The 16,825-nt window shown below is 38.3% G+C and overlaps 1 protein-coding gene and 1 long non-coding RNA gene across 2 annotated transcripts; both read left to right on the forward strand.

The window, feature by feature from the left end:
- The first annotated feature begins 1,815 nt into the window (after window positions 1-1,815).
- Window positions 1,816-3,725, forward strand: LOC121808915 (protein ALP1-like). The gene is made up of 4 exons (XM_042209474.1): window positions 1,816-1,842; window positions 2,383-2,913; window positions 3,003-3,228; window positions 3,331-3,725. Exons 1-4 carry the CDS (start codon window positions 1,816-1,818, stop codon window positions 3,723-3,725), a joined length of 1,179 nt encoding a protein of 392 aa, XP_042065408.1.
- A 6,700-nt stretch (window positions 3,726-10,425) lies between these two features.
- LOC121807163 lies at window positions 10,426-11,898 on the forward strand. Its single transcript, XR_006051764.1, has 2 exons — window positions 10,426-10,667; window positions 11,508-11,898. It is a non-coding gene; the product is annotated as an uncharacterized LOC121807163 (long non-coding RNA).
- The last annotated feature ends 4,927 nt before the right edge of the window (window positions 11,899-16,825 follow it).

Below are 16,825 nucleotides of genomic sequence, written 5' to 3' on the forward strand. Positions count from 1 at the left end.
CCAGCGGCCGAGGTGCCGAGCAGGCGGCCAAGGTGCCGAGCCAGCGGCCGAGATGCCGAGCCAGGCGGCCGAGGTGCCGAGCAGGCGGCCGAGGTGCCGAGCCAGCGACCGACGTGCCGAGCCAGGCGGCCGAGACACCGAGCCATGTCGAGACGCCGATCCTTTTTCCGAGTTTTTCCGAACCTTTTCCGAGCCAAGTGAGCCGTTTGCACAGTAAGGGTATGCCAGGACTTGGAGTGCTGTGTTCGTGTGTCGTGTGCGCGTTTTGGGTACGTCGTTTGCGTGCGGGGTGTGTTTCGAACGTGTGACTTTGTGTGTTTGTTTTGTAATATGTTGTTAAGTGTATGTACGTGTAACGTGCTAGATGTTGAAGTCGTCCACGTAGGAATCATGCATTGTCGTTTAAAGTCTCGTCTCTTCTGACTCTAATCATGATATTATTTATCTTTCAAAAGGGTGATCTTTTTCGAGGAAAGTGTGGTTGAAGGGAACTGTTTTAAAAGCTAAGCAATCGAGGTGGGCTTTTCTACCCTACTTTTATGTGGGTTATCTTTAAATACGGACTTTGTTCCGGAAATGTTTATGGAGGTGAACTGTTTGTCTTGCCAATTGTTTTGTTTTGAAACCTATCTGAAGTGGTTTACCACATATGTTTAATCGAATTCGGGTCTGTTGGGCTGCGAACCCTCAGGCTAGTGTACACGAGACCGGGAGCCATCTGAGAGCAAGTTGGCCGGTCTAGTTGACCTAGGGTGTGGCCACGCCCCTTGTCATGGTTGGATCAGATAGTGTATGATAGAGGGAATAAGGGTGGCAATATCTGAAAATGACTGCGCAGTCGAATTTATGAAATATATTTGGTGTACTTGGGTTATTTTCATTACACTCAAAACCCCAATGTTACACTGTTATGGCATGACAAACTATGTTTTTGGCGTGTGTCCACTGAGTGCAATAAGTACTCAGCCCTGCATGTTGTTTTCTTAATGTGCAGGTTGAGCGGCGATGGGGAGGACGGATGTTGAGCAGTTAAAGCCAAAGTGTGTTTTTATCTTTTGGATGGTGTCGTGTCGTCATACCCGGCATCATCTGTCTTTTGGTCTTTTCCGCTGCTTGTAAACCGTCACGATGTTTTCATTTAAAACTCTGAATACTTTAACTCAAGAATGTCGTCACAGTACTTTGTTTTGAATTGAATTTCCTTTTATTAAATGTTTTCGGGTCAAATATTCTCGTTCCCCCTTTCTTCCCCGCTTCTTTACTCCTCCCCTAGTCGCGGTCCACCGTACTTCCTATCCTTAGGAAATGCGGGCGTGACACGACGTGCCATAAAAAATGGATTGGGCAAGAACAATTAATAATATGGGGGTAGTATCTCCTGTTATGAACTAGTATTGTGCCCATTTACTAAGGCCTCGTTTGGTTGTATTGATAGGTCTTGATAGGGCCGCCTAACGGAGGTATATCAGGTATTTGGTTGTACTGATATACTATCTCGTTGACCCGGTAAACAAATCAAAATCCCGATGCATTTATGATAGCTAACTGCATTTCACCGTATAATCCTAACTAGGTCCTCCCGTCCGATAATCCTCAATATCGCGAAGCCCGTTTGGTGAAATTCGGCCAAGTCACCATTTTACCCCTTCACTCCACCATTTTTAAGCCCCAATCTGCTGAGAAAATGGTCGGCCATCGTTTTTAGGTAATCATTCAATTTTGTAAGAACATCCGATTAATCTTTAATTGATTTGCAAATTCGTTGACCAATCTTGGTGATATCGTAACCTGGTCCCGATTTTGAAGCGATTACCCATGGCTAATGAAGAGGAATTTCGCAAGGTACACAAAATTCCCAACTACACAACAAATACATCGACGCTTGAAAATTTAAATCGTCCGCATCGCCGATTTGTACTATGTTTCAATTGTTTGTGCATGTGTGCTTGGGAATTACATACTTTTCTCGATTGTTATGACTTCCTTCCATATTTGTATTTATCGATTTGTCTATAGGGTTTGATAAAATATACTTCTTCCCATTTTAGATGTTTTTGTATTGTTTTTTGTTGGTAATAGCACCATCTATATGTAGTTAGCTTGCAGAGCTTTGTACAATTGTCTGGGTTGTATGGACTTCAATCTTGTGTTTACATTGGTGTTTACCACATTGTGAATGAAGGATTTGACTTCGTTTAGTACTTCTAAATTGAGTGGGTATTGCATTGGTTTCAATTGGAAATAGCACATTCGTGTTGCTGCATTTGCACAGAGTATTTGCTGATATGAATTTCGTGGAACTGATGTTTGTGTGTCTGTTTGATTGTCTTAGTTAGAGTAATTGGATTCGCATCAAACTGTTTGTCGGTGTTCCTTCATTAGGTTGGAAGGAGGCGAGATGAGATGACAACCGTTTTGATTTTGCTTGAGGAGTTATTAAGTAATCTTCAAATTAATTTGTTGATGATATCTCTCATAATCACTCTAATTGGACCAAATACTCACAAGCGCAAACGTTGGTCCATAGAGGATCCAACCCAAATGCTCGATTCAATTCCTGCTCATGTCAAGCAGTTAGATAGGCTTGTCCGTCTCACAGATCGGTCTTGCGTTAATAATTTGCGGATTGATAGAAACACGTTTGGCCGACTATGCCGTATACTCCGTGATCGTATAGGGTTAATTGATCAAAAATTTGTCACTGTTGAAGAACAAGTTGCCATGTTGCTATGTGTTCTATCACACCACAAGAAAACTGGTATAGTTGGATACGACTTCATGCGGTCCTCCCATACTGTGTCCAGATATATACATATTGTCCTCTGTGGTGTGCTCATGCTTCACAACCTGTTTTTGGTAAAGCCTAGTCCTATGGATGATAGTTGCAATGACCGGCGTTGGAGTTGGTTTAAGGTTAGAATATTAATTCCATTTTCAGCAAGCTCTTTTTATTGCGATCCTTATTTATATGACTCGTTCATTATATTTTCAATGCAATTCAGGGATGTCTGGGTGCCTTAGACGGAACGTATATCAACGTACGAGTGCCTGTTGCCGACGCACCACGGTATCGAAATAGGAAAGGCCACATCACAACCAACACTCTAGCCGTATGTGACCCGCATCTTCGCTTTGTTTACATTCTACCAGGATGGGAGGGATCTGCGGGGGATTCAACGATTTTGCGCGATGCAATAAGCAGACCATTGGGTCTCAAAGGGCCAAAAGGTGATGCTCTTGTTTAATACAATAGTTGCTGGTGCATATATGGTAGGGCGATGTAGTTAACAGTTTGGAAGTGTCATTGTTCACTTGTTCAATCCATTATAGGTTGTTACTATCTTTGTGATAATGCATACCCGAACGTCGAAGGCTTTGTGATGTCACTTAAAGGAGTCCGTTATCATTTGAAGGAATGGGGTCCTGGTACACAAGCTCCTCAAATGCCCGAGGAGTTGTTTAACTTGAGACACACCAAGGCTAGAAATGTAATCGAACGATCATTCGCGGTCTTGAAGATGCGATGGGGTATACTCCGTTCCGCAAGTTTCTATCCATTTGTGCTGCAAACAGGCTTGATTATAGCATGTTTCTTACTTCACAATTTCATTCGCGATCAAATGGCGGTTGATCCGGTCGAAGAGAAGTTGGGTAACCACGACAACGATGGGGATGAAACGGATCAAGAGCAAGCGCCTGTTGATCAGTGTGGAACCTTCAGCTGAGTGGAATAAGAAAAGGGATGATCTGGCGACAACAATGTGGGCCGAGAGACATAACATGTAATCGAGGATGTGCTGATGTCTTCAATTTAATTCTTACAATTTATGCCATGGATATTCATACATTTGTGTTGTGTTGTATGTCCAAATATAATGGTTGCTTACTATGGTGCAACTGGATTTTTCCAACAATTTATTTTCATTTTCACTTACATATGATATAATGGATATTCATACATTTGTGATAAGGTTATTTTCATTTTCTTGTTCGAATTACTCCTTTTATATATAATGTCAAAATCAGGTCTTGTTAATTGTAGAGAAAATATTTTACCCACTACGGAGAACTGATGTAAATGAAATATTCAATTTTTATATCCTCAAACTTTGTGTGGTTTTACTTAGTTCATCATCAAGGAAACTCCTTTGAAGTATTTTATCAAACCCTTTGTGGGCAAAAGTTTTCTTTCAGTTACAGAATGCGTAAGGAGTCCAGAATGGGTAGATTTTCTATCACCTGGCCGGGTGATTTTTTAGTTTCAAAATCCACCCGGTCGGGTAGTGCAATTCTAACTGTAAATTAGTAGTTTCTTGGGTAGTTTTTTTTTAGGCGGTTTTGCTTGGAAGAAAGGGGGTGACGAATGGTGTAGAGAATCTGGAGAGGGGAAAGATTTCTGTAGAGAAGAAATTGGTGAGAACTAATATCTAAAAATCAATAAAATCAAATTATTTGTACACGTTATATTAAAATTTATTTGCTAATTCGTTGTACATGTGTAATATTTGTGTCAGTGTGGATCTGACTCATCAGTGAAAGGACTCCATCAATCTTATCCTACATTTTCCTTTTTCTAACAACTTTCTTCGGCACCTTCAGAGCTGCCACAGTAGCAGCACGTGCCCCTGACCCAAGCCAGGAGCAGCCCCTGAACCCGAGCCAGCACCAGTACCAGCCCCTGACCCAGAACCAACCTGTGCCTCTGATCCTGAACCAGCCCAAGCTCCTGAGTTGGATCCAGTCCCAGCTCCTGAGTTCGAACCAGCCCCAGCCCCATCTCCCTCGGTAGTGGACTGGCTCTCGTCCATCATCTCTGGGAGAACACTAGGGGGAAGACTTCGTCGGGGAATATCTCCTCAAATGTTATGGGATGGGATGTACCAGCCTCATCGGGCAAGTCAACTTTATTTCCATAGTTTTTTTGAACTGCATCTCTTAGACCTACAACCTTCACACCCCAGCACGATCATTTCCAAATACCTATTTCCAGTCTTCTATTGGAGGCCAAGCCTTGTTCCTCATGTACCTTGCATTTGGGTCTTTCTGCACAAAGTAATCGTCACAACTATTATAAACATATCCATCAACTGCCTCTTGACAAACAATTAAATTCAATCAACAACACACATTTTCAACCTAATCAGAGATGCATTATTATGGAAACTAAACTAGCACCAACCTTAACGAATTGTGCCCACTGCTCATTGTCACATTCTATCTTGTACTGACCATCCGAATTAAAGCCAATACCACTATGATTAAGCATCATCTTGAGGGAGCCATAGTTTTACTTCCAAGTATTTATCTTCAAATAAATGTGGGGGTGAGGGCAGATATCAGTATTTGGGAATTCACGCTTGATCACCTCCTTGATACGAGTTAAATACCCAGCTCGATATCCATTATCGCACTTCCATCCATTCGCTGTCAACTCCTTCAATGTTGCTATGAGGATCTCCTCCTCACGCACGACCTAACGCGCCTCAACCTGTCCGATTTTATGGACTTGCTCTTGCCCAACTCATTGCTACCTGCAACCCATAGTCAGCACAACAACAAAAAACATATGTCAGTCATGTGAAGTAATCGTACCCTCTGGTATAGGGAGACCTTCGTCATCACTACCTCCCATCTGTTGGGATGCCATTTTACACAAGTGGAAGGCTCTTTGAAGGAAGACTAATATTGCACCAAAGAATGAATTAGTGATTCAGACAAAACATCATCACATCAGATTGGTGAATCAATAATGATTAATTGAATTCAACAGATGTCGAGCCCAACTCCGAGAACACAACAATGAATACAGAAAGTAACGCTGGACTTTCACAAATGTGCGTCGATACCAAAAAGAGGAACAACTTAATTTTATATGAAACATTTCACAGCTTTTGTGCGACGAAATCAAAAGAGGCACAACTACATTTTATATGAAACATTTCACAGCTTTTGTGCGACGAAATCAAAAGATGCACAACCACATTTTATATGAAACATTTCACAGCTTTTGTGCAACGAAATCAAAAGAGGAACAACCTAATTTTATATAAAAAAAATTCACAGCTTTTATGCGACGAAATCAAAAGAGGCACAACTCTGAGAACACACCTATTGTCGATTGTAGTATGAAGAGGCACAACCTAATTTATATATGAAACATTTCACAGATGACTTCCAAAACCATGACACAACAGCAGCTTTCGGAACGTACCTGTGGTGGGCAACACGAAACCACGGAAGGCCGATAATCGGACCCCAACACAGCAGCAGCCATCGATGGAGTTGAATGTCGAAGAGCTGCGCAAAATTGGGCTGATGTAGGTGGGTTTTTTAAATGAAATCTCACAAAAAGAAATAGGATTTATAAGGACAAATGTGTCAATACGTTATTTTTATGAGGTTATATTGGTCTATGTATATTTGTATCAATAGTTTCTTCACTCCCAAACAAACACCATGGAACTTATCAAGGAGGATGCTATCGGTGCAACCAAACATCAACTGAGATATAAATCTCAGTACACAATTTTGGAAGATCAATCAACACTATCAAACACAATACTATCAATACAACCAAACGAACCCTAAGAATCAAGTAAAAACATAGTAAAATCGACGATACTTAACAAAATTTTGGCTCTATTAACACAACATAGAATACAAAAATTATTCCTCTTCCCAACTATTCCTTCAAAATCTATTTTCCTTCTATCACATCAGATTCCAAGATACTCATTTCTACTTACTAAGAATCTGTTATCACAATCTACTTTCGTAGAAGACAACATTATTTGCACCTAACCTTCCAAGAAATTTCATTCATTAGGCCTTATTTGCACTTATTTGTAACATTGCCTCAATTGTATCATTTTAACCACCCAACTATATAACTTAGATCAAGGATTTCACTGTTTCTATCATTAAGGCATCTAACAACAACCAAAATAATAGTAATAAAAAAGATATTGTTCCACAAGTAGTAAAATCACAACTAACCTCTGCTTCCAGCATAGGTAGAATAATCATCATCAGGTCGGGCAGCGGAGTAAGTTGACTGGTGGGACTGTTGTTAGCTCAACAACAGATCCACCACCTTCTGCATGTTGTTCACATCCTCTTCCAACTTCATTCTACGCTCACGTCCTTCGTTGAGATTTTGTTACATCTCACTTTTCCACTTGGCATCATGTATTTGATTGCTAGTCGATGCAGCCATAGAGTTACTCCCCAAGAGCATTGCTCCAAGGACTCCCATGACTTGATTCTTGTCAAGGCGGCCTCCCATGACTTGATTGATGTTTGTGTTTCACATGTAGGAGCCACTTCAGTATATACCGTCAGGATATCGTCCTGCTCCTTTCGTTAACCTCAGGTACAAGAAGTCACGGCCTGCCATTATTTCATTTACAGAATTGTAGCTGAATTTCACTACAAAAAAAATCGCCTATTAGTGCGGATATTTCCGGATCAAGTTTTGACAGATCCGTCAATAATAAACTTGTAAATAAAAAGTTTTAGTGACTGATATTTCCATCACTAAAGCTACTATGACGGAAACCATAGGCAACTGCTTCGCATTCGTGACAGATATTTCTGTCACTAATTAGTAACTGACAGTTTCGGTCACTAATAGTTTAGCTATTGGATGCCGTCACTAATTCCGTCATTATTTGGCACTTTTTTTGTATAGTTACCTTTTGTGTTTTATCTCTTAATTGCCACTAATTTTGAATGTGTACTCCTCGTACATTTGTGGGTGTCTAGATGTGCGTTCACTTCTGCCCATCAGTGGACTATTACAAACCCTAGGAGATACACTAAAATACAACTCGTTATGCCTTCGAGATATGGAAATTTTATGGATAATCAATTCATTGCGTAGTTCATACCTTTCGCTTGCTGGACCCCGATTGCATCACTTCATTAGTTCAGATGGATCAGATTTGCCGCGCAAAAATTTAAATTTGGCGGGAGGTGGTTGAATTTTGTGAAATTTGTAGGGACTTTTTGGCCAGAGAGCATCGCACACCCTTGAAATCAAATAATAAAAATATTCTAAACGTTGGTACAAAGTTTAATTTCATGGATACTGAACACCAGATTTCAATTACATATATGTAGGTCATACGAGAACAAATCTTGTCCAATGTAATCATATGCAAACTCTAAATACTCTACAAACTCTAAATTATGATCTTAGAAAATATCAACAGATTACAAAACAACATCAACAGAAAAATGTCAACAGAGTGTCAACGATTGACGTTATGTTGACAACAAAATATTGAAATTTTACACAGTTGACACTGTGCTGACATTGCGTTGACACTATACTAGGGAGTTTGGAGTTTGTACAAGATTTAGATTTTGTATTTTATTACTACCATACTAAACACCGGACAACATATATGTATGACATACAAGAATAAATCTTGTCCAAATTTAATTCTCATCTTGCCCATATCAAATAATGAATAGGCCCTAAAGGTATTTATTTCATTAGAACAATAAAATTTGAAATTTTAAAAAAATTACTCCCTCCGTCCGTGAAATGTTTGTTGTACACTTTGCTTTTTTCCATTTTTGGTAAATGAATCTCACGTTCTGCTAACTCATTACATTCACATTCTATTATAAAACTAATTTATAAATATGGAACCCGCATTCGACTAACTTATTACACTCACTTTTCTTCATATTTTTTAAAATAGATATTGACACCTAATATCCATAAAACTTTCAAAAAGTTAGGTTTTTCCCACGAACTTTGAAATTGACAAATAATATCACGAACTTAACCATGAGTTTGTTATTTCCCACCAATGAACAAATTATGGCTATATTAATAGATTTAAGAACAAATTTGGAGGGTGTGCTTCAAGAAAAACTATTCTCAAAGATTGAAAATCTTGAAGCTCTTGAAGTTGTTGTCGAGAAATTACGAAAAAAAAATTTGTTTCATGATATTATTTTTCGTAATTTTTTCATTGGTGAGAAATAACAAACTCGGGGTAAAGTTCGTGATATTATTTGTCAATTTCAAAGTTCGTGGAAAAAACTTAACTTTTTGAAAGTTCCATGATATTAGATCTCAATATCCTATTTTAAACACATATCGAGTCAAATATGGACAATATTTCACGGATGAAGGGAGTATAAACAAACAGAGTTCATATATATTATTATTCTTTATTAAGTTTGATTCATTTTTATTCTAAATTTTTTGAATGGTTCAATTTGATTAGTACTAGTTTTCCCATATAAATTCCCTCTATTTCTAATTATATCGAAACATATAATCTTGAAAAATTGTAAAACAAATTCTAATCCTGTAAGATAACGTTGAAAAGTCCAATGTGATGAGACTTGAATGGAGAAGAAGCAAAGTTATTACGGAAAAGGACATTGTCTGAACAATTCATTATGGTTAGTATATAGACTTCTAGTATTTCTTTGTTTGGACAATTTTAGACTTAGAGTCGGCTGGATATTGTGGAAAACAAACTTAGTCAGACATGAATTATTTATTATTTTAAACTAACTAAAATAGCTCAGGATAACAATATTTACATTTTAAATATCCCTAATTAAATTTCATTAGCATAAATATATCATGTAGATAAGAAAATTGTAAAGTCATTTTGCATTATTTTTAAACATTTTTTTTATTTTTTTATATATTTTATTTTCAAGTTATTTCTGTATTTTTGAAATATTGTATGAAACTTAAAAAACTTTAAATTATTATTATTTAAAAAAATATGTATAAATAATAATTATTAAAAATATATGTATTACGATGTAAAATTTACTTTTTTTTGTTATGTACGTTGATTACTGCGATAATATTCATTTCTTAAAAATATAAGGAAACGCATCATACAACTTCATAGTATAATTTAGTTGTTTAGTGCGTAGTACTAATTTTTTAATATTTCAACTTATATTTAATTTGTGATGTTGTGTACTTTTTTTTGTAACGCCTGCCCCTTTCCTTTCTTTTGGGGTACTTTTTTTTTATATTATTTTATCGTCCTTGTTTTGTTTTGACAATCAATAGATATGTTTTTTTTTTTTTTGAAGGATCGATGAGTGTTTTGAATCGTATTGTTTGGAGTTTCGATAAATGCTATGGATTATGATTTGAGAAATTAGGAATTACTTTCGCGAGTACTTGGAATAACACCAAAGCACTTAAAACAGAATACTATGAATTAATTAATTTTCATCTTCGGCAAGATAAAAGAGAGGAAGAAACTCAATGTTTGGGCCTATCATTTTTGTATATCTTGTTTTAGCCATTGTATTTCTTTTAGTTGGAGCCAATTGTGAGAAGCCCAAAATCAATTCCTTGTTATAATCCTTTAGTCAAATTTTGGTGAAATATATTTCTCTCAATCCCATTGCCATCCGGTTTCTCCCATATCTCGACCAACCTTAATAATCTCCAACTAAATATTATTAACTCCACACATATCCCTTCCCAAAGTTTCAGTCTTTTATCAACACCGTTTTCTTTACTTCCAGTGCAGTTTTCTTTACAGGTAAATTCTTTGAATACTAAAATCTCCATACTTTGATTCCATAACATAAATTCTTGACATCACCGTGTGAAGGAGAAACCGGGAGAATTTTGAGTTTCAATACCTTCTGTTTGTTTCCTAAAGGTATTTTCCTTCTTCAACTTCACGGCTTAATTGTAGTCTCACGATAGTTCACTCACAGAACTTGTCCAAGATCCGATCTTTAATCTGCAGTAGTAATTGGTCCTTTGAACTAATTCAAATTAAAATACTTCAAAACGGGGAGGGGGGAAACTTACCGGTTGTGAGACCAGTGGCGGATCCAGGATTTCAGGTTTGGGGGTACGATAAATATTATACCTCGAAGTACGAGTAATCGTTAGCAAAATTTTAGAGCAGTTCAAGTCATCTTCAGTGCATGATATTAATGCTAGATAAAAAGCAATTGACTTAGATGATCGATTTTTTTTTAATATAGTACTACTATTAGATTTTAAATTTGACATGAATATATTTAAGTAATATTTATTTTTTGTTTATAATATTGATTTTGGTGTATAGAAACACATAAAAAATTAATATTATATAGATTATTATAGTAAAATTCATATTTTGCTAGTCAATTTTATGTATATAATTCAATAACGCTAAAATAAAGTATGAAAACATTCTTAAATTCAATTTATATATACTATTTATAATTTTATATTTTAAAATCTAATGTTCCCTTTATTTTCAAATTCAAAAAATATATAAATTAAAATAAGAAATTATTATGTCCACACATAGTTAATTAGAGAAAATTTCCACACATTTGCACAAATCAAAACCAACTGGCAAATCAGAAGTGGCCCCCACCTCATATGCAATGGCGCGTCCATTTTCTCTCTTCATCTTTCCCCGTATCTATAATCCCTCCTCCTTTCAGTGAAATGAAACTAAAAAAAACAGTCTGCAATACTTATTTTCTTCAAATTCAAACAGCTGAACATGGATTTAATGGCTATGGCGGATGGTTTAGAAAAAAAAATGGGGGTACAGTCGTACCCCCTTGTTCTAAGCTGCGTCCGCCACTATGTGAGACAGAGGCGCTACCCACGGACAACAACGATGGATGCCTGGAGTTTCAGATTTTGGGAAGCGGCGGCGAATTTCAGTGGCTATGGGCGGCGATTACAAGAGTGAGAGAGAGAGAGAGTTGTGACTAGAGTAGGAATTTTGTGCTATTGTGAAGTGAGATTTGAAAAGGTGAGGTCTCCTGTCTTTGGAAGAAAAATTGAGGGAGGGAGAGACGTGAGTTGTAACGAGGGAGAAAGACGTTCTGTTGAAATCTATTCCTATTATTTTCGATATATGGTCAAGTTGTGTTTTATTATTGCTTTTGTCAAATTTTTAGCATATATTTGTTATTTTACAAATATTACTCCTTCTGTTACGGGACAACCATCAGCCCGCCTTAAGGAGGCAGGCGACGAATGCGTAACGGAGGAGATTGATGTGGATACGAGAGTTCGAGAAGTCAGAGAACCAGATCAGAGCATAGCCAAGGATCGCGCAAGGCGTCAACAACGCCAGCCGGATCGCATGGCTGATTATGCGAAGACTTGACGGAAGGCCGAGAAAATTAGTATTGGTTTTATTTAATATTTGTTTTATTTTCTTTTTATTATTTGACTTTAGTCTTTTTCGGATAATTATGTTTTTTTAATTATTTTGCATCGAGTGTAATTATAAGCTCCTTTCCGGGTTTTTTTCGTTGATTCTTTCTCGGATCGTAGGTCGTATCAACCCTAGGGTCCTAGTATAAATAGGCGTGTATTTTATTTCACTCTTTACGAAATAAGATATTTTTATGCTACTTTTATGTCTTCTTCATCAAGACACCCTAATTCTTTTCGTGTGCGATCGTCGGGCAAACGCTCCCGCGACCTCACGGAGGAATCAATCAATCAATTGGGAGATTATCCCTAACACCTTTCGTACTTGAAGAGCAAATGAGCCAGCCTCAGCAGCCATGTGTTAGCCTCTCCCTTGAGAGCAAATGGAACTACGCGTAGGCGATAATCTTCCTCCGTGGTGTCGTTGGGCCTTTTCTTAATGCTGCACGGCTTGCTAAACTCATTTAGAAACTCGTATGGACACTCGTTCCTACGCCCGGAGAACGTCGGTAGAATGCCTAGCACATTTGTCTTAATATCGATGGCCCTCTAACGCGGATTCATAACTATAGCCTGGGCTGGCTCACTATCTAGATGGGCAGTGAGCGAACCGATCTCAGGATCTGGATCGACTACCTGCGCTATGTCTCTGATCTCTACCTCCTTTGTTTCTGTTTCTGAAGACGACTCGGGATCCTCTCTTCCTGACGAACTCCAATCCTCGTCACTTTTTGAACCAAACGGAAATGGATTTTCCGTATATAATCCCGATCTGGTGGTGACCGTAGATGCTGACTCTCTGTCCTGCCAAGTTAACCGATCATTCCTCCACCCAGATGAGTTACCCCAGTGTCCAAACCGTGAGCCTCTGCTCATAAACTGAAAATAAAAAGAAAAGAAAAATCAAAACTATGTACGCCAAAATCTCTAAACACAATCACAAACTACGTCATCCATCCCCGGCAACGGCGCCATTTGAAACTGCTCGGAAACTGAGTGTGTGCTTTTGTGCTAGGTCAAGCTTCGCAAACCCAGATAATCCACTAGATCACAAGGTCTAGGAACTCAGAGGATCCTGGAAGTCTCGGTCGTCGGACACACAAATTCTGCATTCAAAACCCTCAACCCGCTATACTATGAATTAGTACAGGGAAGTAGGGACACACAAATTCCGCATTCAAATGCGTAAGAAGGCATTTAAAAGACTCTGGAAAGGTGATTGGCTGCTGCCACGCAATTTTGGGTTGAGGAAAGCTATTACTAGACTTATGAACAAAATCTAATATTAGACATAGGAAACCGAGAACATCTTGCAAACTTCGAACTTACTCGTGACTTCAATATCTCAAACAAACTTCCTTGCCCTAGTAAACGGCTACCTAAATTAGCTAGACAGAAAGTAAACATGCACTGGGGACCATTTTCCAAAAACAGCAAGGTACGTATGAAAAACTGCAAATAACAAACTATGAATTTAACTAACAACGACATGCATCTCGTTACCTGATTCAAACGCGAACATGGAAAAAAAACAGAGTAAATAACTAGATTCAAACAGAATATAATAATTCGGACGTCGGAAACTGGCGATTAATCAGAAACAGAACAGATCTACATATACTAGACGAAAGGAAACAAAAACACGGAATCGAGTTATCAAATTCATGCACAATCAACCAACTCTGCATTCAGATCCACAGGTCGGACGCTCAATCCACTCCGGATCCAAGAATCCGAACCCAACTACGACCAAAAATGACTCCATAAATTCTGATTCAACCAATCTGCTCCGATCAATCGACAGTCCAACCACGCTTCTACTCCAACTCAACAGATCAAGTGCGAAAATCATCCATTCAAGTAAATAACTATAAACTCAGAAACAAACATCATACATACTCAAAATCAACATCATCTTAACGGAAAATAGAAATGGCATAGAAAGATTAACAATATTTCAACAGCAAACAAAAAGCCGAGCTTCGAACAGCGAAGACTCTGTGAAATTCACAGCAGCAAACTGAAATGAAAGCAGTAAAATGTTTGTTCGCCCTTCGTAAGGACGGTGGTACACAACAGCTAACCGAACGTGAAACCCGAACCCCTTGCCAATTCCGAAAACCCCAAAATGTGTAGAAGTGTGTGTAAGTGAGCTAAGAGCTTCTCCCCCCAAAAAAAGTTTTTCCATGAATTGCATGTTCTCTTTTATATAGATGCGGAGGGGATCTTCTAGAAGCCTTCGCATGAAATCTCTGTTCTGTCCCTCAGCTTAGCGATCTCCTCCGTCTGGCTATTTTTACTTCATAATGCTTACTGTATCGCCAAATTTCCTTCGCCAGGCAATTATCTTCCCTTCTTCCTTGGCCTGGCGATATCTTCTACACACCTGGCTTAAAAAATGCGCTAGACCCCGTAAATGCATGAATTTAACCTCCTAACCAATGCATGAAATTAGTCTTATCAAACTACTCACACTTAAACCATACTTGTCCTTAAGTATAAAGACAAGAAATAGAAATAAGACAAATTTCAATGCATGATTATCCTATGGCCGACCCTACAGACACAAATAAGACACAAACTCCTAGACCTAGACATACTAACATACTCTTACCAAAAGAAGACAAACACTTAAAGAAAATAAAAACAACAAAGCATGAACTAGTTGAAATTTTTGGGCAGCTGTCCCCACAAGTTTAAGGTCTATTCGATCGTCTACAGTCTCCAAATCCTCCCCTTTCCATCTTCTACTTAATCGGTCTGTCAGTTCGTCAAGAAAGCCTTTTGACTTTCCAATTGTTGGATTCACTCGATCACTCATTCCTCACCAGGGATGTTAGGATCGATTCACTCTTAAGTTATTGCCACACCACTGATGCTTCAGGTTATGAGAGTTTCTCCTTCCTAAGTCCCATTTTCTTTATTCCTGGGTCAGGTTACTATTGCTTCATACCCTTGGATTTCTATTCCTTCTCTTCCCCCCTTTTTTATATATATATTTTTTTCATATCCCCTGGACTTCGTCCAGCTTATAACTCCGAATATTTATTTTATTTCTCCCCTGGACTTCGTCCAGCTTATACCTCCTTTTCTGGACTTCGTCCAGCTTATACCTCTTTTTCTGGACTTCGTCCAACTTATACCTCTAGAACCCTTTTTCCAATTTTTTCTCCTTCAGACTCTTCTCCCTAAACCTCCAGTGGCGGCCCCCTTTTTATTATACATGTTAGCTCAAAGTGTATAGGCTCATAACTCACTTTTATAGTGGGGCTTCACAACTAGGTTATCTAAGCCATCCTCTATCGTCGTTACTTCATCCAAACCGATCACAGCTTATTAAGGAAAAAGGCATCAAAGTTGACATGTATCCTATCTTCAATTACTCTTACTAAGGGAATCTTGCCTTATTGTATTCACTAGCTCATGCGACAAACATAAAACCTAGACCTAAAGACTCCTATTCACATTAAACACAGACTGCACTAACTCCCCCCCTCCCACTTCACTCAAGTTTGTCCCCAAGCTATCCTAGTGAAGGGGGGAAAAGGCAATTAATGCAAACAAAACAGAAACACAAAAGACATCCTTCTCACACTTAGACCGAGCATCGGGCTAAGTGGGAGAAATTAGAACAAAACAAAAACCAAAAACATGCCAGAAAAATACAAACTTCTCACACTTAGACCAAAGATTGGGCTATGTGGGAGAAAACACACACACATATATACAAAACGAAGCATGCTGGAACAACAAACACAAAAGCACAAACTCAGAACGACAAACATGTAAACATATAAAAACGGAAAGAAAACGAAAATAAAAACTGAAAAGTAAAAGTTACTTGGTCATTGAGTGGTTTCAATTCGGGGTCTGGCCCCCGCGGGAGCCAAACTGGGATGGAACATAGGGGCGGGTCACCTTCACTTTCTTCCTAGCCGGCGACGCCGGCTTCTCTTCTTATTTCTCACCATGCTTCGACACAATCTTCTTCACAGACAAGGGCTTAGATGGAATGTGGGTATTGCGAGAGAAAAAGATTTGGGGGAGAATAAAGTGGAGAGAGAGATTTCGGTATTTTGGAGATTGGAAAATAAGAAGAATAAGGAGAAAAAATTGGTATTTTAGGTGAGGATAGGGCACGGCTGTAGGACGGTTGCAGACGTGATGTAATCAACCGTACGCCTTCCCATAAAGTTAAAATTTGAATTTTGAAAATTTTACAACTTCCCTCCCAAATTCTGGTCCGAAAATCTCTTCATCCCCATGTAAATGCTATTCTCCGCAATACCACACTTAGGAAAAACAAAAATGAAACGCCAAACTCCCAGGTTAAGGATTCAACATGTGACAAAATAATTTCCCTAAGAAGTCTGGTGTTTCAAAAATATTTTTGGAAGATTAGATTTTTTTCTTTGTTTGGTAATTTTTTACTTTTTGAAAAGCAATTAAACTATTTACACTTTCAATTGAGTACTCTCGAGATCCCCTGATTCAGTGTATAGATTAAGAATGCATTCCCATTTACCTGACCCAGGAATTCTTCGAGAGCACTTACTCACTAGACCGATTAGGCGATAATAGAGAGTGTGCGTAGTGGCACTTCCTCCACCACACACAACTCTGAATTATCCCTAAAAATATTCA

Source organism: Salvia splendens, chromosome 6, assembly GCF_004379255.2.
Source record: "Salvia splendens isolate huo1 chromosome 6, SspV2, whole genome shotgun sequence".
Lineage (NCBI taxonomy): Eukaryota > Viridiplantae > Streptophyta > Magnoliopsida > Lamiales > Lamiaceae > Salvia > Salvia splendens.